At 38.9% G+C, this 25654-nt stretch overlaps 1 protein-coding gene across 2 annotated transcripts in view; it reads right to left on the bottom strand.

Moving 5' to 3' along the window:
* Nucleotides 1–25654, bottom strand: part of EPHA6 (EPH receptor A6) — a gene marked incomplete at both ends in the record, with an annotated part of 507217 nt that overhangs the window by 21368 nt on the left and 460195 nt on the right. For both annotated transcript variants that reach the window (XM_082483352.1, XM_082483353.1), the window contains one exon: nucleotides 17639–17848. In XM_082483352.1, the coding sequence (XP_082339478.1) occupies nucleotides 17639–17848 (210 nt within the window). The remainder of the gene's footprint in view (nucleotides 1–17638; nucleotides 17849–25654) is intronic.

Raw genomic sequence — 25654 nt, 5'->3', positions numbered from 1 at the left:
AGTGGTGTGGGTTTTTTTTTTTCCTCCTTTATTCTATGAACTGAGCAAATTTCAGAAGGCAATACCTATGCAATGAAATATTATTCCTTTTGTTAGTCACAGCTGTTCGGTGTATCTTTCTGTTTGCTGTCTTTTTCCTATACCTCCTCTTATTGCAAACATTGCTGTAACACAAACAAAGGCAATTTGATCAAGAGACTAAAGGGATCTCAGAAAAGTTTTTCAATCTTTCTGATAAAAAACCCAGTGCAGGAAATTTATAGCCTATAACAAATAATCCGTTTACATGATACAAATGCACCTCCCTGTTTCAGCTGGAAATACCCACCATCAGCCATGTCTACAACACAAAGCAACACGGTGCAGAGATGACCTCTTGAGAAGCATGTGGCAGTGATGGGACGTACTACAAAAACAGGAGCAGAATTGCTGTCTGCTTACTCTAGTGCGAGCTACACAGGGCGCCGAGAGCTTTCAGATTAGCGCGCAGAATAAAGTCCCAGTTTAACAAGGCTTTCTACCTGATCCTAAAGCCAAGGAAGCGGCGGTACTCCTGCTTCCATTCTTATCCCGAACAGCTTGCTAAAGGAGTATTTTTTTTTACATTACCATAATAAACTGTTTACATTTGGATGATTTCAATTCCTGTAAATGAACTACCAAACTTAGAAGAAAAAGATTAGTCAGAGAGCTATGCCTGAGAAAATTATACCAAAAATTGGACCAAGGGAACAAAGACCAAATTAAACTTCATATGGAGAACATTTACTTAACGCTGTACTTGAATATATTACCTGGCAACTGATTAAATATTCTAGTTTGTTAGAGAAAGCTGAAGAGAGTCTCTCCAGGTTAGATACTTTTATAGAAGCTAATGAATGTCATTAAAAATTTACTGAAAAATTAAATGATCAAATTCAGAGAAATGTGTTTTAAAGAAGTTCACTAAGCATAAAATGAAAATGCAGTTACAATGACTGTGCGATGTTTATTCATTGATACACAACCAAACCAGGGACCAGACTGCTGGATATTTCGTGCTTCTCCAAGGGAGAATGAGTATGAACAGACAATGTCTGCTTAAGCGTTTCATTAATAGTACTGCTCCTGTAATTTTGGGAGTATAACCTGCACTGAAAAGCCTCTGTGTTTGAAAAGAAAATAAGCATAGCCACTGACATTGCTAAAGAGGAACAGCTAAGTGTGGTGGCCGACTTGCAGGATTTGGGCATAAAATTAAAATTTTCTTAGAGTTTGCTGGAAGTGTTATTACGATGAATTTACAGGGACATAATATTTCTTAATTGTCCACAATATTGTTACCAGCTTCCTCATTTTGGAGAAATGGATCTAGAATGTTTTTCTCAGGCTACAACTGCCTGTTTACCAAATATACTTCTGCATTGGCAATGTTGAATAACAGCTTATCGTGATTAGAAGTATTTATTTCAGCGGAAGGGCTGAAGATTTGGGAGCTATTCAGCCCAAGTAAAGGATAAGAAAGCTTCTAAGGAGATGTGCAACACATTTATTATGAGATTTACTCTAGAGCTTTTTTTTTTTTTTTAAGTAAAAAGTAGGGTGACTGCATTTTTATTCAAAAGGGTTTGCATTAAAACCTCAGATGTGGATATTCAAGAGGGAATTTAAATGAAAAGCAGAGTGCTTGATGGAAAAAATGTGATAGTTCCAGTCAGAGGGTCCAATATAAACCAAGATACAACAAAATGAGAAAATACGGGGAGCAATAATAGGTAATACACTGTGAGTGAAGATAGAGGCAGTTAGAAATTAGAGTCGAAATGAAAGCACAGTTAGGGATGTGGTGTTATGGGAGAGGATGACATGTCTCACCTCAAAACGCACTTCAGCTAATTTTGGAAAAACAACACAAAATCAAGGCAGTAAGCACGGCCACATTACTAAGAAGACAACTAGTTCTTCCATGAGGTTTCAAGTCTTTATATGCCATTCTTTGTTTCCAAATGCTGCACACTTCTTGGTGAGGTCAATTAAACATGTTCATCTAATGCCTTCCTTGCAAAGAAAAATTATTTTAAGAAAGCAGTGAAATTTCTGAGTTTGTTAATGACTCATTTACCTCATCTGTTACTTCATAAAGATTTCTGTGCCGGCCCTAACCCTCATTTAATGAATTTCTGACATGTGAGCTGTGAACCAAAAACCTCGTATGGAATAAGCGGTGATAAGAACCTATGCAACATTTTATAGAACATAAAGCCACAAGATTTCTTAAAATAAAAGGTTCTTTCTTTCCCACCAAAAATATAAATGAAAGCAAAAAACCTGAACCTCTAGAATAGAAAGGGAGCAAGGAATCTAGAATATAAACCCCCCACATTTTCTTTTCATGCAATAATATACAGAATTAATGTACACAGATTTGGGAATTACTTTGACTATAATAATATTTATATATTTAAATTATTCTGACAATGAATATATGCTTGATGTCAGGAGACAGAAGATTCTACAACCTTTTAAGCTGAAGATGATGCAGCCACAACGGGGCAGTCAAGGACAAGACATGCAATTTGCTTCTAGAATGCTTCCAAAGTGCAAGGAACAGATCAAATATTTTAGATACTAAGGGCAAAAATCCCACAGTGCTTAGTCAGGCAAAACTCCTGTTGAAGCCAATGGGAGTTTTGCCTGAATAAGTACTGAGCAAAGACTATGATGTTTGACCCAGATTTATCAGAGTCATACAAAACTAGGTCTAACACGTTCTTAAGACAGACAACCACTGTGTCGCAATACTCCTGCGGCCTTCTGTTTAAAGGAAACTACAGTATCAGTAAGCTATGAATCATCCCCCGCACCCCCCATGTATATCATGAAGGGAAGAACTCACGCCTGGGCAAGGAGGTGCTATCTTGAAAATCTGCCAGAGCAAGACTAAAAAGAATAAGTTTACCGTTGCAGAATTGCGGAAATCTGATAAATACAGAAAAGTGCACAAGTGAGATTCCCGAGGGCTTGTGTGTGACTGAAAATAACCTGGCTTTCATTCTTGTAAGCAAACGGGCAACAATGCATCATTTCTTTCTATAGTTACCCTTCTGATTTAGGGCAAACTGCAATTCCTACATGGTCAGCAGAAATTCCTCTAGTTGATTTCACTGGGGATTAATTTAGGTGAATAACTAGGTCAGCCTTGTTCCTAAGTTAACATTTCTATTACGGAAATATGAAAGTAAATTAAGTTTAACATATGTATATATCTTGCTTCAGAAACTTCCTTCTGTAATTACAGAATCCCATTTACAACAACTTTGATGTCCTATATAGGAGAAATATTAGAATTAGTACCAAAGTGAGCAGAAAAATTCATAAGCATGCGAGACATGCATGCTTTTGGCTTCCTCTTGTAGCTGAAGTGAATATAAAACCCCTGACATCAGTAGCAGTTGGACCAGAGGATCTCCCTGAAGGGTGAGGGGGAGACGGTGGAACGTGAGTACTGCACATCACAACTCAAAAGCCAAAATCATACCAAGCTAAAACTCTATCCTTTCATATTTAGCTGAGTCTACCCTTTGCAAGATTCTTTTATATAAAGAGCAGTAGTTAAACTATGTGAAAAAAAATGTTTCTTTTTTATCTGAGAGCTCTTCCATCTTTAATGTATCCTAAACCTTCCAAACTGTGCAATATTACCCTGAGAAGTGAAAAGCTGTACTACTCAGCCAGGCAATAGCTTGATATCATCTTTGACTCTGAACAAAACTTAAGATTTTTAAAGGGCAGGTCCTTGGAAATGAACAGTCTACAACTTCTATTAAGCGTCAGTCTAGGATCTTGCAATCTTACACAGTAAATGCTAAAACCCACAGTCAAAGTTTGGCCAGCTCCAGGTTTTGCCACCAGATATGAAAGAGTAGTATCGCTTGCTTTGTCTCTCTTAAATTTTCAGGTGAGGCAGGGAGGTGCCATAGGACCAAGAACATACAACTGATTCTCTTTGATGAATCCAGCTATGGAGAAGGTGACTCATACTCCAGAAGACCGGGGCTGAGAAAACTACTGCATCTGAGATTTTCCTCAGTGTTCTGCATCCAAGCCTATTCTCCTCATCCATTTTCATAAAGTTGTACAGACTGAACTTCAGCAACTCCATGACACTGATGTGTTTTGGCAAAAGCCCCTACTTCCTCTCTTTATGGGTGACTATCTTAAGCAAACATTAGATTATGACAAAATCAAAATAACACTAATTTGCCTTACTTTCAGAAGTGTCAGGCTTTCTTTCCTCCTCTGTATTCCTGCAAGCCCTCTGCTCCCTCCTCTTCCTCATTCCTTGATTGCCTCCTTTTGGTGACATTGTATATTAACACTGATCCTCATTCAAAAAAAATCAAATAAAACTACCCAAAACCAAGCAAACAAAGCACCCAAAAAGTCCTTCCATAAGTAAAGGAAGAAAAGGAATCTTTGTTTTCCCCCAGATTCGTGTCTTGAAGATTGGATGTCAGAATTCCAGGCTAAACATTAATTAGGGTCAAGTCCTTTCTAAATTAACAGAATTTCTATTTTCTACGTTACCATTTATTTTCATGAAATAAGAACATAAACAGTGTCTCTGAACTTTTAATGCCTCTTTCTCATTTGATAAATTTGAAATTGATAAAAGTCATTAGGAAACACAGGACTAGCCAGTCACATGCAAATACAGTGTAGGATATTTCCTCATGGACCAGACAAAAAAAAAAAAAAAACAGAAAAAAACAGGTGCATCCAAGTGTTTGGTCTTTAGCACACAGGAATTCCCAATTCTAAAAATATTAGACTGCATCATGATCTAGCAACATTGTCGAGAATTTCTGGTCTCTTCCATTGTCATAATTGTTTGCTCTGCAGTTGACACAGCACGCTCAGCGCAATACACAATACAGCAGGGGAAAGTTGAGACAGAAACATAAATGATCTCCTATAGCATCTGAAGGCACAGTATGAGCCTCCTTCTTTCAAGGCTCCTTCCCTGAGAGCTTTGAAATGTGCATCTGACTGTGCCTGAAAAACTGACTGCTTCTCAATAACTGAGGCTAACAGGTGGATTTTTTGTTTTAAATTACTCTTATATGGGATTAGAATCAGGAATTCATTTGACTATACTCACAGACATAACACAAAGGAATTACATCCTACTGTGGAATATGTCAAGATTTAATTATGAAGCTTTATAAAAATGTGGTGAAGCCAAACTGCTTCAAGTTTTCAAGCCAGACATTTTATATGGCTATATGCCGAGAAGTTACTTTTTACGGCAGTGTTTAATGTGGATCATAAATTCCCATGGAGCGGTGCAACAAATGAAAGCAAAAAATCACCCAGATCTCGTTTCCTTCCACCTAACAACAGCTAAATAATAGAGTTGGAGCTGAGCTGTTTGGATCACTGGAGCTGAATGGTTTTCTTTTCCCGAGGAATCGCTTACCTCTTCTGACTTCAACACCACACAGTAAACAAATTTAGTTTCTTAACCCATCTTTGAAAGGTACCAATAATGTGGAATGAGCAAAAAACCAACACCCATACAACTAAGCTACATTCGTTTTCAAAGCTTTCAGGAGGTTGTTCTGCCTATTCTATATATCACAATACTGTAACCTACAGTAATTACTGCCAGGTGACATGCTACTGAAAGCAACAGCTCTGCCCTTAATGGTCTGACTTTAAACTCATTAAACAGTATATCAGGAGCTGTGCACACTGCACACAGTTCCAATGTATTTGACATGGTAAACATATTTTATGATACACTGCACCTTGGTCAATACATTGAATGTTAAAATACTAAGTAAGCAATAGCCTAAAAAACCCAGGTGTTCAGGATTCATATAATTAGCAAAAAAACAGTAACTTTGATTTTATGTATGCCTACACCTTTAATCCTACGTGTGGATAGTATCCTTCTACGTGAATGAAGGTATTGCTAAGAAGGTATAAGTATGTGCTGCATGTTCACAATAGCTTCTTCAATTATAGTTTGAAAATTGCAATTCTGATTAAAAATTAAAAAATTATGAATGCCAGCAAACAAGTCCATATGCAGCTAAAAAACCAGCTGTGTTTGAAATTAAACATTCTGATAGCTTTGAAAGAAAAATCTATCAGCATTATGACAAATTAACAATAAAATGCTATGACTGCTTATAGTATATAGTGCATGTATATACATATATATTAGTATACTACTAAACTTCATTGGACTTGGTTTCCAAGGAGAGTAGTGTGTATGGACAGAATTTTCCAAGGTTCTCACATCCAGCTGAGAGGTCAATAACTTTGCCACCTTATTCAATTTGTAGCCTTTCTGAAAGCATCACCTGTAGCTTTCTGAGATTCATAGTCTTCATTTAACTATAACTTCAGAAATGATTTGCAAGTGCATTGCCTTCCCAGCCCCCCTGGCCCCAGTCCTTGCATAGCTATTTAAGATTTGCCCAGAGAAGTAGCGTTGCCTATTTGTATCGGTTCAATACCAATAAGTTTTGAATCTTACACCGAAGCCAGACTTAACGCTCGGGACTGTGAGATAACACTGTGGGGGAGGGGAAAGAGCCTTTTTTCCCCCTGCTAGCTATATAACCACAAGTAAAGAATAATAATTTTCCCCCGAATAACTTTCTAGATGTTCTACCAGTTCATGATATAACACCAGCTTTGGTGATGTTAAAACCCGTCAGTACTTTGACACACTTGATGAATAATCCTTCATTCTAGGCTATAGCAGGAGTCAAACATATTTATAACTTTTTTCTTAGGCAATGAAAGGTATTATTTAAGCCCTGCGAGGAAACTGACCCTGTCTCTGCCTTCCCCAAAGTACTAATCAGATCATTAGGTTGCCAGAAGCAGTGGCAATTATAGTTCTGAAAAATAAAGAGGATATTTGTTACAGTTAAACGTTTCAAAATGTAAGTTTTCTGGAGAAAACAAACAAAACAGACCACTTTGCAGCTTTATGCAGACATTTAATGACTATTTTTTGTAGAGATAGAGAGAGACAATCAGCAGGCTATTAAATACCCCGAAGACGATGCTGTGGTCACAAACAGCCCCCCCTTTTGAAGGATGGCGGCTCCAGGGGCTCCCCAGCTTATCCTTGTTTCCTTTCTAAATGGTAATCTCTCTTTGTAGTCGTACTTCTTTTGCCTTCCCTACCAGCAGGGACTCAGCGACGCTGCGACAAGCTACGCAGAAGGAACTTTAACAGCAAAATGGGTCTGCTAAAAGAGTCTCTACCCTTTGCACAGGTAGGATGTTGTATAACTGCCTCATGTCTTTGGCTGGCCACGTACACTCCAACGAACAGGTACACTTCAAACCCGTTAAGCAAATCAGCATCTCCTGGTAATGCAACTTGCATTTCCCAAAGAAGGGACAACTGTATGTTATGTGATTAAACTACAAATTAGAAAGTAGATTTTTTTTTTTTTTACAGGACACACAAAGTTATATCAATCGTTTTCTAGAATTCTCTCTTAAACCTAACAGCAAAGAATGAAATAAAAAAAAATGGTCCCACAAACCCTCACCAAGCCTTTCATGAGGCATATTTTATTTGGTGTTTATTCATATCTGAATTAAAAAATAAAGCCAGGTAGTATTCTCTCAACAGTGTGAGACAACTACAGAGCAAAAAAGAAACTCAATACTGCAGAAAAATGTTAACAATAAAAAAAATGCGTGTTTTTTGCTTTTGAATGTAAAGTAGGGATCAATTTCATTTGAAAAGGTGAATCATATCTGCACTCTAAAGTCAGGTAATAAAATATGAATTAATTCTATTAAAATACATTTCCAGATCAGCATGCTAACATTCAAGGTCTAGCTGAAGAATCTATTTATCTTTCATATAGAAAAGCTTGAAAAAGCTCTTGGCCTGGTGTTTTACACTTGCTCTATTCTTGCGTGCTTTTGATCATAGCCAAACTATAGTGAAATTGCAGATGCATTTTTGTAGGCTAGTTTTCTCCTCACTTCCATTCCATGCTCTTCTGTTGTGTTAGCTGTTCTTTAAACTGATCATTAAGATCCACTCCAGTGTCTTTTTCTCACAATTTTTTTTGAGCAAAGAACTTTTTGCACCAAGTCATTTTTATCTACAAAAGTTATCTTGGCTAATTTTTGTCACTATTTGTGCTGCTAAAATATTAAATGATAGCCTGTCTTTTTACATTCTCTTACCCTTTTTGAAGTCTGTAATGGTTTTCCCATAACATTAATTTTAAGTACATTTGATATTCTATATTGATTTTAAAACATTTTAAACTTCTGCAGATTGACATGCTTGCCCTGGTCTGCCTGTTTTTACTGCCTTACAGCATTGTGGAGTCTTTCTGTTGGATTGTACTCCACTACATAACTGTTTCCAGTTGGACTGCAGGTCCCACAGTCACATTTTGTTATCGCTTTCACTAAGAAATGCATTTTGCAGAATTAAACTACTTAAAAGCAGTGGCTTACTAAAAAATTATTTTGCATCTATGTAGCATGTGGCACAGAATTTCACTGTGTGAATCCTGCACAGCCCTTTCTGTACGAGATAGGGCATGTCTGTCTGTTAGAAAAGTGCGGTCCTCATTCAAGACACATCCACAGACAGTTTGTTTTAGTGGTTAGAGTTACTCTTACCGTTTGAAGCAAGAATTGCCATAGTGAATCAAACCCAGGGTGTTCTAATCCCATAACCTGCACCAGTAGCGATATCAGATGCTTCAGAGGAAGGTGTGAAAGCTTGAAAATAATCCACACGCTGCTACTTCTCTTTCACGTTTGTTTTCTTCCTGTCCTCCTTCCTGCCTTCCCCAGGCTGAAATATGAGGTTTCATCTCTCTTTGAAATTGTTATTGACTGTAGTAACTGGATGTTATTTCTCCCGAAGAATATTCCCCCCCTCTTTAAAACAAACAAAAAGCAACCCCCCACACCCCCCAAAAAAAACCCACCTCCAACACCTACCAACCAAAAAAACCCCCAACTTTTTGAAATCTTGGCTCAATTGGTTTTCTGTAGCAACCCACTCCATGGTTAATCACAAACTGTGTGATAAAACTATTTTCCATCTTTAAAATAGTTTTTAATTTGCCATAATTTGACATAATTGAACTTACTTTTATTTTTGTATTTTATGAAACAGGTGTGTACATTTCTGACCTAGACCATTCTTTATTCAACCTACTGTGTTTCCAGTGATCATCTGAGCCAAATTTTTAGTCTAGATAAAAGACTCACTGATGTGAATTTCCCGTGTTTCTCTTGGCATCTCTGCAGTAGACAGGTACATTTTCTTTTTAGTCCTCTGAACTAGTGGCTGGTTTTAATGGTATTCACAGTCGGATCTAAATAGATTCTTTCCGAGCGTTGGGATACCTTCTCATAACCCTAATCCTTATGTCTTTCCTTGCTACAGCAGCTACCATGAGTTCAATGAAAATACGTATGCAGTCAATCAACAGAAAATACTCCAACAGTGGAGTGGCTTTTCAGCCTGGGTTATATCGACCCCCAAGAGTCTTTGGAATACTTTAGAGATCTGTGAAAGATAACAAAGTGCAATGCACTGTGCAAAACCCCACAAATGGGGTTTGCATCTCCACTGGGTAAATGTCAGGAATCCATGTATTGAGAAAGGTTGACAGCCACTGCACCGAAACATGCTTTACTGTTCCTAGACAATATTATACCAAACAATAATCAATGCAATCACTATCAGTATTAAATGTCACAAACCAATTAATCATTTATCTCCTAGATGCAATGATCTTCAACAGCACTGACAGTTTAAGTCTGTAAGTAGCTCATTCTCAATCCTACCCTATAAGTCATTCGTAAATGCAAGCCTCCAGTCTTCATAAACACACGTACGGATGACCAAAGAACCAATCAGAAACAGCAAAGCACATACATGTAGATTCTAATACTCAAATTTGCTAATATGAAATTGGGAGGAGTCAGAGAGACAAAAAGTTGAAATCAATGCTAGTAGAAAGGCAGAGCTCGCAGATATCTAAAGGCTGCAATTTTTAGATTGATTACAGTACAATTTCTTCTTTTCATTGGAAATTAAATTAGGTTATGATGAACGACGGGGTAACGCTTTGAGAGTCACACTAGGAATGAAGTGCAAAATATCACCCTTTTTACAGCCAAGATGTTAGGGCATACTTGTGTCAAGTTCATCAACATAATTACTTTGAGCATGAAAAAGCAAAATGCAAAATTTCATACTGTGTTTCTCTGCCAAATGCGTATTTGGAGTTCCTACTTGGGGTGGGGTGGTGGGGGAGAAAAAAAAAAAAAGCAGGGAGGAGAGCACTATTTTATTACGTTTTACAATTGAATTCAACCATTTAATTTAGAAATATCTCTGAATTAAGTTCTTTTTGATTCTCTGTATATCTAAATGCAAATTTTTGTGCTTTTTTTCATATAGTCTCAGAACTCAAATCACAGCTATTACAGTGAGGAAGAGTAGTCACAGAAGTAGAAATTTAGACAAAACATGGCGAGAGAATGTAATTTTATATTTATGTGTCATTCTTGTCCTTGGACCCTCCTCCTAAGGGTCTGCTTTTGTTGTAGTCTGTGTTATATCCTTTTAATATTTCTATTACTAACTTTCAGGAATGTTAAATAAACCGGAAAACCTCTTAAATGAACTTGGGATCACAGCTGGATAAAAGCTGAACAGAGAATCTAAGATAGCGAATGTATTAAAATACTTAAATTTTGTCAGACACATACCTTCCTCTTCAGGGACTACTGTAAATAAGCCAAGTAAATAGCAAGCAGAATGTCCTACACTGAATGAGTAAGTCTGGGACTTTCTGTTCCTTTTAAACAAAGAACTACTTATCAGAAGCCATCACACCTCACACTGTTAGCACACAAAAGGCAACAAGTCTTTTTTTCAAGATGCTCCTTCCTTTGGCTACTCCTTCACCCATTGGTTATTCGTCCTTGAGCATAACCTGAGCACATTTTTATCTTTGTCCGAGCCAATACAATAGAAGACAGGGGCTTGAAGGGGGCACATGCAGGGCCTCCAACCCCACGCATCCTCTGAGAGAAGGGAATGGATCCAGTTGAAGCTGGCAACTCCCGTGAAGGTGAGTCATCTTACCTCCACTTGACAGGAATCCCACCACACACTTTAAAACTAGTTACTGCACCTCCCCTACACTGGCGCAGGCTGAGCGCATTAGCATAGCTCTTATTAACATGCTTCCTGACTACGCTCTGACAAATTAAGTACTTGAAAATATTTACTTTGTATGTTAGTACCAGAGTCCCACTAGAGTCATTCCTGCTGTCAAGTTGTGGTCAAAAGTGACCCACTGCACTCAGCAGGCTGATGCCCAGCTAAGAACAGGGGCGTGCAGTGTCCGGAGACAGGCAGCAGCTGCCAGCAGCTGGATTCCTTCACAGGAGCGCAATAATCCTGATAAGGCAAGAAAATACCGACTGTCTTATCAAAACACAACTCCTTCAGGATCCCATTGAGTTCTGTACCTCTAATTTGACAAATGATCTTATAATCTCATATAGCAGCCGTGGAAGGATATTACTTTTAGTCAAAAGGTTTCTGCAAATATCAGCACTTGTCCCGAAAAGTAGGAGTCAGGTCACACATTTTATCTGTGACCACAAGGGCTAAATATTTACCTCTTAACTAAACGGTAAGAGTAATGGAAATAACTGTCTTTTTCCTTTCCCCTCAGTTCCAGCTAATCTGTCATCTTACAAAATACTGTCTGAGCACATATCCTGCATCTGATGCTTGGCTACAGAGTGGATACGATGGGAAAGAGAGACAAGAAAGGGATTTTCAGACCATGGGGTGGCCTGAGGCAAGTACCAGTAAGAGAAGGCTCTGTCCTACTCATCCCTATAACAGTCATTAGAGAAGGCTGATTTTCTGTTGGAGGTGTCAGACTGTAGGGCTGCCTTACGAGCTGCAAGGAAAACTCAGAGGACTTGTGAATGCGCGCACCCTCCTTTCAGGTGCTAAGGGAGGATAGATGCAGCGAGGAGAGCAAGGCTACTGCAAAGAGCTTATCTGGCTATGGAAAGATGGAGGAAGGTGGGGCTTGCAAACAGGCCTGGGCCACGCGGTTTCAACTAGGCTTTCAGCCGAGTATTCAGGCAAGGTACCCCTGCTAGGCTTCAGCCTGGCAAGATGAAGTTGCAACTCGAGAAGAACAAATATTATTCTTCTCACAGGGCTGTAACCTGTTGCAGACCACACTAGCCCGCTCATTTGTCAGCCAGTCTCTAGCGAGAGCAAATGTAAAAAACCCCCTTCAGATAAGGGAAAGGCTTGGTGGGATTCCAAACCGCATGCCTGGTTTAAGACAGAGAACTAAACACGGTCATGATGCATCCTGCCTATCATTATGTTTCTCTCGGTTTGGTGATGACAAAGTGTGCTGCTGTCACGTTACATACATGCTTAACTAGTTGACAACAATTGTGCTCAGCCTTATGTCACCAATTGGTTTTCGAGAAAACAGGTTAATACAAACCTTTAAAGTACACAATCTCTTTTTCTGTTTTGTTTTCTGAATGGTTGCCAATAATCAATTTACTCCATTGTCTATGATTAATTTGATTCTTAAAGTAAATGTCTAGGAAATATGTTTGTCATAGCACTTTGCTGTTCAGAAGCTTTTGGTTGACATCCCAAATCAACTAGAAAATCATTTGCATTTTGTTTTACTTTCTAGCAAATTAAACCTTCTCCTCCTCCAACCCATCATTTGCATACGAGTAAGAGAAAATGGAGAGTGTCTTGACCTATGGAAATTATATAACAAAGTAAAAAAAAAAAAAGTCCTCATCCTGATCCCCCCCAAAGTATCCCCCCAAAGTTTTGTTACTTGCCAGTATTTATATAGATTACTGGCATCAATCTGCTTTGTTCCTCTCATGAATCTAATAAGCCCGAAATCTCCCTGGATGGGTATTTTATCCAACTGGCTTGAGAAGAGTAAGACCTATAAAGTTCATCAAATGATTCAGGAAATGCACTGCAATAAATCAATTCTCTAACTATTATAATGGAAATAAGAAAATATTCTATATATTAAGTCTGAATTCAGAAATACAGCTGGTAAGAGAAAGAAATCTAGAATACATTTCCTATATATCTCATAATTCAGTTTGTAGCAACTTTTCATCTCACTAAAAATCAGATTTAACATGGAATATTAAGGTGTCACCTTTAACAGAAATACCAGTTTAGACCTTTTTCCAGTAGTGCCACAGATTCTGTTCTATATACATTCTATATATGTACACATTTTGCTATGTGCAAAGAGTGGTTTTTTTGGAGGCATGTGGTCCTTTTTGAAATCCATGTGAACTCTGACTATGTTTTAAACTAAATTAATCTACATGATACAACACAGTCTGTCTAAAAGCAGGGATGCAAGAGCCTGGATGTCCTCTGCATTGAGAGAAATGCTTGTTTATATACTAGAAATGTCTTTTTATGAGTGACTGTTACCTTGGAAACTACTACTAAAAATGAAAATTTTGTCTCCATGGAAAATCCATACTATTTAGTTATCCCAAAATTTACCTTATCTTTTCCTGAGCAATTTGAAACACAAAGATTGGAAGTCGGATGTTCCTAGCTCTTAATTCGTCCTTCCTATTCTAAAATTATATCTTGCTGTAAGTTTTGTGATTCCTGGTGGCAAACAGAGGCCAATCTCTTCCCCACCAACCCTCTTATCAAAACCATATTTACATTCTTTGTCTCAATAGGCTGGGGTACAAAAAAACCCCAAAGCCTTCACAGAAGTCAGAAAGCTGTTTTCTGAGATTTCAGTCTTTTCACGTACTGTTTAAAGGACTCAACAGCTCTCTGACCAGTAGTGTCAGGCCAAAATTCTGGGGAAACATAATGACTTTTAACTGTTATTTGGGGCATCTGTCAGTTTTCCCATCACTACTTAGTTGAATATAATCCCCTCAGCAGTGTTTCAGTGTGAGTACAGAATATAGCCGTTTTCTATGTGGTTTCCTTTCCAGATTTTCCCTATCAGTGTTATTCCTTTTCCTAGACTCTGATACCTGATTTTTGCCCTGCGTGTGGGAGGATGTGCCAACAGAAAGAATACAAGATCCATTCTAAACAAGCGAGTAGAAAGGAAGATACATATATTGGATGACAACAGTAAGACAAAGCAAGAGATGCTGATTATCTGACTGAAGGCTGTGCCTGCTCAGACGTGGTAAGTTCACAAGGTAAGAGGGCCTTTCAGCCTAATTTTCTGAGGATGCAACCTGTTTTGCCACAGAGCATGACAGCTTTTTAAAATTTGATTTGTCTTCTGCATCAATTTACAATTTTTATGTCTGGGAATACATTTACATAGTATTGACCACAGCATCACAGATGTGTCGATATAAAAATTCTAATTTTTGGCTTCTGATTGGGCTAGGTTGTCTTGTAGCTCTGGTTTCCAAAGAAAACATCCCATTGCACCGTTCTTCTTCTGACATCAGGACTAAGACAAAAAGGGGAATAAAAAGTAATCACAGTTTCCTCTGAGTACTGACAGACAGTGGTGTACTAGGAGACGTGAGCCTAAAAATAATACTATTAATTTGCAGATCCACTCTATGGATTTCTTGTAGCTACAGGTACTGGGCTGTTATCAAGAAAAATCCCTGTGGAGAGGAAAGACAAATTCTAAAAGCACCAGAACCTCTGCGAAAGCACTGAGGGTTTAACCTTCATATGGCAAAAGCACAGTATGGAACTAAATAGATGCTATAAAAACCTCTAGTAATACACTCAGCCTGCTGTTGGGAAGATGTTCGTGATGGGGAGACAGGTCAATGACATAATGATGGTCAGTGAAAGCTGCAAGAAGACATGGGATCCAGTGTAGGGTTCTATTATTTTGTTATCCTGAAAAACTGCTTAAAGCGTGACAGTCTTCACTGAGTCCTCCACAGCCACCGTGACAAAAATTTCTTCCCCTCACCCCCGGCCATAATTGTGCTGTGTTCCTTTAAAAAATGTGACAGGACTATTGGATTCCCTACAGGGAAGATCTACTGGACCTGCTCAAGGGGAGCAAGACCCAGAGGGTGGAGCAAATGGCAGGCAAGAACATGCCACAGAAGACTTGGCAATCACTGCATCGTCCAGAATGCCTGTGACATGGAACAGGGACTGGAGCAGTCAGTCTGCCTTCAGGGATGAGGGAAAGACATTTCCAAAGGACCAAAGGTGACAGAAGAGAATTGGGCAGACTCAGCCACGGTGATTGAAAGTCCAGATGTGAAGACCCACTTGCAAGAACAGAGGGGGCTGGGGTTGAAGGAACAAGTGATTTAAAATGCTTTTAATTTCTACTATACCTGACCCTGTTGCTTTGAATTCTTCCTATTTACAAAGTTTCTAGTTCATATTATAACGACGCGTTGCATTTTCCCACCTGATTTTCAAAGCTTTTTGATCTTCTTTGGGGAGTTCATAGTTGAAGCAGAATCACCTTAAACATCTGGCTGACACAGGGTCCTCCCACTGGCCATCAGCCTCTGTAATGTCCCTCCCCCTTATTTGCAGTATCCTGATGGACATGCTATCGATACCCGCTCAGCATGATTTTCTAGTACAGCATGTGGTTGCAACCTCGGAGGACTGAAGCAATGGCTCTGAGGTAGTCCACCTACAACAGCTGCCTCACAGACTCTGATGTTAACCAGCTGGGGGAACTGATAGGAAAACAGTAAGCATTTCAATCAAAGCCTGTCCTATGTTTCAAGAAAGTCCTTCAACACAGATACATTGTCATGAAATATTCGTTTTTTAACAACATAGCATTGCCTGATTAAAAGCAGCTCTAGCTATGAAAAACTAATTGTTCGGTATTGGTATCCAGTAGAAACTTCCAGGATAAATAATAGCTGAAAGCCTCAAATTATACTTTGGTATTTTTTCCTGAAACTAACTGGGAGAGACTGCTTGGCGATTTCCAGTGCCTTCCTCCAGCTGAGCTGATTAGCCCATGATCAGCGCTGAGCAATGTAACTTAACTTGCCTGTCACTGGGGGCATTCGCTGCCAGCTGAGCACGCTCACATGGACAATTAGCAAGGCTCAGCCAACACGTGATAACTTGTTAAGCTGCAGTAATGTTTCTTTTTCTTTTCAAGCCTCATACTAAGAAGCAATGCGGAGCAAAAGAGGTTTTGAGAACTGAATGAGGGAAATCTCCCCTATAAGGGATAAAACTTATGGTTCCCCCCCGCACAGCTTGCATATTAATACCGATAGAAAACCTTGCAAAGTGACTTGTTTAGCTCTTGTCAGCTTGCAGTCCTGTATAGACCTTGTTCCAAGAAGCAGAATTTACAGTGAGTTTATCAGAACACCACTATTTTGGGCTTAAACAAACAGAAAAATAATTTTATATAAAAGACCTATAATCCCATTACAATAGCTATATTGAATTCAACAGATACACCACAGTACTTACTACAATACAGTTAAATTAGATGAGTTCCTCATTTTGGCCATACCTCACATTTTAAGGTGAAATAGAAAAAAGGTTGAAATAGGTCAAAATAAATTATTTAATGCTAATTTATTATCGCTATTCTAATTCTGTCACTGTGGCCTATCATGGGAAATACAAATTCTGTGCATTTCGTGAGATAACGAATGAGAATGCACCCTGACTCTGAAATAATTTTAGTTTCAGTGACAGATATGAAAGTTACTGGAATCCAGCTTATGATTAGCTAAAATTCTTAATGTTTTGGTAATAAACCTAACAGGAACGTAATTGAACATTTTGGTATGGTGAAAAAATGCTGTATCCAAACTCGTAATTTTATTAGCATCACCACACTCCTTTCCCTATTTTCTTCCTACTGCAGGTGCAATTTACTTTTTTTCTTCGAAGTCAAATTTGAACAAGCTTCTCCATGTTCAAAAATTTTTCACTTCAGTGGGACCACCTCCCAAGACCACAAACCAAACCAACCAAATAAAAAAAAAACAAACAAAAACAACCCCACCCAACCCCCATTTTCCACTATAACAGTTTACTTGCATCACATAAGGAATTTAAGTATTAATGAGAGCTAAACCTTGAGAGAAGGGTCCTACATATCCCGTTAGAAGGTAAGCTTAAGTAAAAGAAAATGAAAATTTGAATGCATGAATGCAAGGCTTGACACCATAGTTCCAACAGTGGTATTGGTGAGATTCTCTCCTACCCCACCCCCCCTTTTTAAAAACATATCTTTGTAAAGAAATGTTAGCAGAAGGGGAAACTATGTTGAAAAAAAGAAACAAAACCAAAACCAAACACAAAACCCAAACAACAATGGAAAAGGTCTCCCATTTAAACCCACCAATTTGCTTAAAAAAAAAAGATTGCCAAAGTTCAATATACATCCCTTACACAGCCAAAAATCAAAACAGCTTCCCTTAAACACATTGGCAGTGCTATTAAACAACATGGACTGAGAATGGAACAAGCCCAATTCAAACTACTAATCCTATGGCACAGACAAATCTGAAACTGGAATAAAATAGGCACAAGGCAATCAACTGTTCAAATTAGACAAAACAAACTTACGCTTGTTGTGTAAGCAGCTTCAGGATCGTCCTCTAACACTCGTGACAAACCAAAATCGGAGACTTTACACATGAGGTTACTGTTGACCAAGATGTTACGGGCTGCCAGATCACGGTGCACATAGCCCATGTCCGAGAGGTACTTCATGCCGGATGCAATCCCCCGCAGCATGCCAACCAGCTGGATGACTGTGAAGTGGCCATCGTGCTTCTGCAAGATGCAAGGTTAAAGAACACAGCTCCTTTTCATTAACTTTGTACTAGTGATATTAACTACAGCTCATATGTAAAATACATTTCTGATCCAGCCAGCCAGCTTGCCCACTGCAAGCTTGTTTTTTCAAGTATTTAACGTGCTCAGCAGTGCAAGGTATCCCATTTCTCATTGTGCGGTTTATCCCCCTTTTCTTCCACATTTTCACATGCTCAATCTTTCTACTGACAGCATTTAATGTCTTTTAACCTCAGTTACTAAGAATGCTCTCCCCAAACACTATTTTTTAATACAAGAATGACAACACACAGAAAAATCCTCTCTATCTCTTACTCCATGGCCTCAGGAAACAAAAAAAGCCTCTTTTCAATGCCTCAGCCTTGATTGTCTGCATGAAGTACTGCTGTTGCTTCACTTTTTGCTTTTTTGAAAGGGTTGGTTTGTTTAAAACCACCAAAAAAACCAACCAACCTGAAAAGAATTTGGGACTTTACCTCATGTCTGTTCTGCACCTAACACCATATAGTCTCTGAATATTAGATTAAAAAGGAGATTTGGGCTGAAATTCAGAGGTCACGTAGCTTTTCCAAAGTCTTCCTGGCTCACTAAGCCCATTAAACTCAGACCCATGAATGCATTAAACTGCTTAACTCCTGCTGAAATCTATTGGAGTTGAACATGTAAATAGTGAGTTATGTTGTTCACCACATTTGTCCATCTGGTCAGTCTTGGTGGGCCTCAGTTTCCCATCTGCAACATTAAAGTTAACGCTTCTGTACCTCCTACATCAGAGGGCTCCTGAGTTACGTGGCAGTGGGGCCCAAGTGAGTACCTGTACAGAAATCTGATTATGGGCTCTTTGCCTGGTTTAGGTCTGCCCTATCTACCATTTACAGCAGACTGCTTGCAGCAGTATTTTTGTGACCTCAGCTGGCAGACATTTAGCTTCTCATGGATTATTCAGTGAGCCAGGCTTTTATGTTAGCGGGAACAGCCAAACAAAAACAAACAACTCTTCCCTGCAAGCAAGTTAACGTTCCATTTTCTCTTTCAGCACCTTCAGCACTGGGCTACAGACAAGTAGCAGTGTTCTGATCAGCATTCAGGACATTTCTGTTGCTTAGCTCGTACATTTAAGCAAGATGACTTTTGGAGGGGAGAACTTTACAGTAAGTTCAGTAAATTCCTTAGATCCAGCAAAGCAGCAGGCTGACCTGTATGGATATGCTTAACTTTATTGCTGATGAGTAAAGCATTTCAGCGATTCAATTATTTGCGGCCTATACCTAGCTAGTCAGGACATAAACATTTTAAGAACTAGGGAATTAGTACTCAGTTGTAATTAAGATTACTAAAAACCCCAGGAACAAACAAACCAACCACAAAACCCCAGACACAGAGCAGTTTGGTGTTACTCGCTTCTCATGTTACTAATCCGTCTTCTGAGACGAAGCAATACTAGACCAAGACCTGCCTCTAATATATTATACATCTACTTAAATCAAGACAGTATACATTCTGAAACGATAAGTTATTTAGTGTGCATAAGAAACTACTAAATTGAAAAAGTTGTTTGCCTATAAAGAAGTTGAAGGAATGAGTTCCTAAAGTCACTATTATTCAATTAAACCCTATTGGGTACAAACAGAAAGACAGGCAAACTTAGCAAACAGAAAAGGCAGAGACAATGCAGATTCTGCATTTTGCAGAACTTGCAGAGTATCTTGAAACTCTTTCAATTCCTTTCATAAAATCAATTGGAAGAAAAGCCCAAGTGCAGGAGTATATGAAAAGCTGCATTATGGGCAACATTCACCAATTACTGACCAGTACAGCTGTGTCAGGTTATAACACAAGACAAAAACCGGAAAGAAAATGGTAAAAAGAAGATATGCATGGTTGCTATATGGTCACGTTTCCAAGCTGCTGTTCTGAGCCAACATACCAGAACGCAAAAATTCAGATACTAACACCTTGTCAATGACAAGACCTCACAGCCTCATCATACTTCCCAGCAGCACTTGTATTTAAGGAGCCATGCTTCCAAACAAAGCATATTCAAGTACATGTCTTTGAAACTAGCTATTTATGACTGATTCATAGCAACTTTTCCCCTCCGTTCCTCTTGCGTCAGTGCTTGGGAGCCTTTGTGTCTCTAAATTCCCCATGCAAAAGTGAAGGCAGATCTCTCCAAGCGATCACATCACACCTATAAGTAACCCCCTTCCTTTGTTGTCTCCATCTCAGCCACCTGTAAGCAGTTAGTTCTGCAGAGGACACTCAGCTGGGAATCAAGACACAAGTGTGACAACCAGACATTTTACGAAAGGCCGTCCCTCCTTATGGGCCTATGGTATTCCCTGTCACGGGCCCCTAACACAAGGATAAGGCGAATGTCTCAGAATCCAAAACGTGCTAGTGAAAGATATTTTAAATAAAAAATTTCCATCTAGCAACTAAGCAAATAGAGACAAAAGAGAATATTCTTAAATACTTTAAGCCTTTTCCAACAAAGGAAGGACCTGAACTCTACCCAATGTTTTATGTAATGAAGCCACAAAGGATTTGGGGTTTGCTTTTTATTTAATAATTCTAAATGTTCAATTGACTCAAAATTTATTAAGCTGGTTACAAACAGTTAATACTCTTCACACCCAGTACGGATAATGTTTTTTAGCTAACTGTAGAATTAGGATTTGGAACAAAGCACCTATTACTTACTTACTTCTGCAAAAAAAAAACAACTAACCCGCCCCCGCAACAAAGCACCAAACAAAACCAACCCCCAAACCTCTAGATTTTACCTCCTCCTTATCATCGTTAACAGATCCATTCTTTCAACAAACTGCAGAATCATCTGCAACACCTCCCTTAACCTTTTGTCCCCTTGGATCACCAGCATTCCTTCCTTCCTTCCTTCTTTTCTTCCTTCCTTCCTTTTTTTAATTTCTGCTCTTTCAAATCTAGACCATGCTTGACTGATTTTTCATAAAACATAGCCTTTTCCTGCTCTGTCTGAATCTCAGTTTGCCTTATCAGTATGGCAGAAATGCCCGAGTTAAAAACAATCTCACGCTTTTGCCATTCTCTCCCTCTTTCTTTCAAATTTCTTTGGGCTTCTGCCTTGACACAAAAAGTTCAAGTTTCTTATTTCCACTGTTAAAGAAATGACAGACTTGCTAACATACCACTTGCAATTTTATTCTGTCCTCCTTCTCCCCCTGTGTATTTCTCTGAACCCTTTTCTGCATCCGTTCTCCTCTGTCTCTGCTCATGCTTGGTTTCATATCATTTCATTGCCAGCCTCGCAGTTGGAACAACTACGTTTTTCCTGTCAGCAAAACAGTCTTCTCTCTCTCAAGTCTCTCTGTAATCGCTTCTGCATCAGTCTCCATGCCAGCTGTATTCCTTTACAAACCGTTACCTTCCAATATATCAAAATATTTGTCTCATTTAAGCTGATCAGGACGGAGACTATGGGCCATATTTAACCCTTGGAAAATGCAACTAAATTGATGAGATTATACCAGGTATGAATCTGGCCTCGTATTTTCAGCATTTGCAAATCTCCACGTACATCTGTGAGTCAAACCAATCCTTTGGCAACTTCCCATTATCTCCTTTCATTCGCTTGTCATATAGGGACATAAAACGCTCATCTGAATGATATGGTGGTTGTTATCCAGGGCTTTATTCTGATTCCCATGGCTGAGATTTGAAATACACTTTTGATAGGATTCCCACTGGGCTGTTAAGGGTGTTAATCGATACTGGCAGCAATTCAGACCTCAGTGGACTTCCCACATTTATCCTATCATCCCATCAAAATTTAATCAGGCTTTAATGGCTCTGCTAAATAAATTTTTCTCATCAGCTGAGTATAGATGCAATATCAGAGTAGCTGCTATTTATGCAGCCCTGCAAACGCCCTGAAAAAATGTTGCTTTTTCATTCAGCTACAGTTTGCTTTTGAAAACCTTATGTACGTGAAATATTCTCTTCCTCTTATAGACCTTTCAATAGCGCTAATGTATAATGGGCTGGTGAAGAGGGTCAGTTACTGTAGGGGAGGAAGGATGATATCCTAAGTTTCTCCCATTGCTTTTCACCCTCTAGTTTCCAGCTCCAATGTGCACTGGCTCAGTACTTTTCCACAAGCCCATGGAATTTTTCCCCTTCAGAAGACTTTTTCCATTTTACTACTGAGTAACCTTTCGGAGGCGTGGTTGTTGAATTTTTCTATATTGTTTCTGGACTTTTGTCTATTCTAAAATCCCCTTCTTTATTTGCCCTATAAATCAGAGCCCTTTTATGCCCTTACATTCTGAGAAGTGTATAGGATTTCCTACAGATCTAAATATTTTACTGCGGATGATTTAGATCTTATTTTAGATGCAGAATAGCATTGAAAGCGGTGTGTCTGTGTCTAACTTTTAGATCATATTCACCAGTGACAGTTCCTACTGGTCACAATATGAAAGATGTAGTTTTTGCTATGCATTGTTACTATTTGACCATGCAAAGTAAATGGTAGAACTTTACCGGGATAAATCTTCCAAAATTCAAGTTGCAACTTGGTACTTCCTGGAGGTATAACTCATGTTTCATACTATCATGTGGATTGCACTCAGGTTTATATTAGTGGTACTGAATTAGGTCAACTGCCAATTTCTTGTTTAATCAACTGTTAACAGGATTCCATTCAATTACTAATACCTAATTTCATTAAATGTAACACATAAAAACTTGAAATTACTTTAGTACATTTTAAATGCTACTGAGTGATCCTACACAGGAATCTAAGTGCCTCCTCAACCACTAAATTTATGGGAAGTCTTTTTATTATTAAAAAGAATGTTGCAGGTGAAGCCCTGCCAAAGCTTATTTTAGGATGCAATAGCCACACTCAAATCTGAACCAAATAGCAGCAGTAGCCTTGCAACCTGGGACCTGTTTTCATTACTCAGCTACAGCAACAAGAAAGGGATGCCCTGGCATAACCAGGTATCCCTGCCCACTTTGGTGCAGTGGAATATAGCTGTCACAAAATCTCAGAGCTGGAAGGGACTTTGAGGGGAGATCTAGATCATCTCCTTGCCCTGTGTTGTTCCCAATATGCTTTTCTAACCTGCCCTTAAGGATCCTTAGGGCCAATACCACATATTAAATGAGATGCCCACTTTGCAACTGCCCTTTGCGTACATGAAGATTAAACATCTCTCTTGCCCTGTTCTTTGGGCTAAACACAAGTTCCATCCACGGATCTCATTTGCTTGGCAACTATTCTTTTGGGTTTCGTTGTAGACTCTGCCCCCCTACTTCATACGGTTCCTGAGGTGTTAAGGTCCAAACGAGACACAGCACTCTGAGGCCTCGCCAGTGTGAAGCAGAGAGGAAAAGTTACTCCACAGACCTTGCAGGGGATATGCCTGTTTCTATACTCCATTGTGGTATTTGCCACTTTCACAGCAATGTGACATACCTGATCTACTGCAACCTCTAGAGTAATTTCTTCCAGCAGACTTCTTTCTGAACACTTGTTCTCTGTCCTCCATAGCTGATTATTCCAGTCTCAGTGGAGTATTGTGCTCTTGCCCTTACTTATTTCTAATTAGTTTTAAAAACTAATTAGCTACTAAATTATTTCTTAAATTTGTTGATGTGGTGATGTTATATTCTCGCTCTGTCCCGCTGTCTGCCTGTGTTCCTACCTGGCTTTGCATTGCCTGGAAATTTCGTAAGTTTAATCGCAGGCTCAGGATCCGGAAGGTTAATGAAAATATGGGGAACCAGAGGCTGCAGAACAACCCTACTTCATATATCTTTCCATCCAAAGTCTGCTCTCTCCATACAGTATGTAGCCAGTACTGAGTCCACATATAGAAGTTTCATCGAGACCATATTTCTCTAGCTGCTTATAAGGATCTCATGGGAGAGAGTTTTAAAGCCTTCCTAAAGTCAAGATTTATGATATCAACTGCGTCTCCCATATCCACAAGGCCTGCGTCCTGTTACAAAAGAAAACCAGACTCTTTGACATAATTTGTTCTTGACAAATCTATCTTGGCTCTTACTTATCTCACTGTTATCTTTAAGGTGCTTATAAATACTTTTTTGACAATTTGTTCCAGAAATGTTACAGCAGTTGACATTAAGCTGACTGGCCTGCGATGTCTTGGCTTCTCTTTTCCCTCCTTTTTAAAGACAGGGATGACATTGGCTCTGTTCTGATCTCCCGGTTTCTTATGCATTCTTTGTATTCACAAAGATAAAGAGCACACTGAAAGGGTCCACATTACCAACCAAATTCTATTTTGGCTTCAAATACAAGACGGGTTGTAATAACTTTCTTGTTTCTCAGTAGGAAGAATATCTACAGTGACTAAAAATATCCAGGATTTCTAAATGAACAGTATCAAAAATACTGTTTTCTATCCGCTTTCAGCAGGGTAAAACATTGCTTGAGAACAAATATCGGCTCTGTAGCATCAGCGACAGCTTCTCAGTGTAATCTTAGATCATGCAAATACATGCTGCTGCTTACACTTTCACTATTAAGGTAATGCATTCATTCAGCCTCAGTTTCTAATTGCTCAATACGTTTTCTGATTCAGAAAAAAAATATTGGTATCAGCAGTCTCCAATGCAGGTTTTCCTCTTTACAGAGTCATTTTTGAAAGCAAAATGCTACCTTTATCCTACCAGGAAAGGAACGTGCCTCCAATAAATAGAAGCGCACATGAATGCTGCACGTGAAAGCAAAAGAAGGAGTATTAGTTATGCACTCTAATGTTGTTGCCTCTCTGGATGCAGATAAATAATAATGGGAACCATTAAACTTAGGAAAGGCCATCTGGCCTCTTTTCCCCAAAGATGACTCTGTCTAGTGAGGCCATGTTAGATGGATATACAACATAAACTTTACAACATCGTTTCGTAGAACTTTCTGCAAGTCTTCATTTTTCTCTTTTCTCCCTTTCCCCCAAACTCACTAAATATAGGTAGCTGCCGCAGCATCTAAACTCGAGTTGAAAAAAGGGTGAGCCTGATAGCAAAGCTGCTCTGAGAATAACTTCATAACGATTACTGCATCAAAGAGCAATATATCATAATATTTCCTCCTTCTAGTAACACTTTTTTTCCACACATTTTTACACTTATCTCAGGCTCTGCTAGAGAGGCCTCAAGGGATTAAAATTTGGTGATGAATTCCAGGGTTTCATTTGCTGTACAGTCTGCTGCAGTTAGTGCTCTAAGGCAGTTAAGGATATTTTTTATAGAACCCTTAGCAAACATTTTCTTTGGAGGAACAAAATATATTTTACAGCATTTTTACCTACTATGCATGCCTGTAAATAAATCTAACTTTTTTTTACAAGAATTTTAATTTTCTGAAGTGAAAGGAAATATATTAGTGACAAGTTTTTAGGTTAGTAGGCAGAGGAGCCGTTACTATTGCAAATAGTAACAATGAAGAAAGCGAGATGACCCTGTGATTACCCTAGGTATATGAATCCTTTCTTCCTACAGCTCAGAGATTCACAAAACTGGGCAAGACTGGAGCATCTTTCAGACCTAAACGTCTGTCTCTTCAGGGTACAGTTAAGGGAAAATGCTGCAAACCTCGAGGAGCTTGCTTTCCCACATTGATCCCTGGAGAGGGCACACTCCCTTCCTAATAAAGAAGGGTGAGCAAATACAGTGCCGTGGATACAGCTGAGATAGATTATTTTACTATCCGGCCTGCTACAGAACATGCCGCAATGCCATGAGTTCTCATCTGATTAATATTGCTGTGTCTCC

This window comes from Vanellus vanellus (assembly GCF_965231255.1).
Source record: "Vanellus vanellus genome assembly, chromosome: 1".
NCBI lineage: Eukaryota > Metazoa > Chordata > Aves > Charadriiformes > Charadriidae > Vanellus > Vanellus vanellus.
The sequence above is the reverse complement of the archived record's forward strand: the minus strand, read 5'-3'. Positions and strand labels throughout refer to the sequence as shown.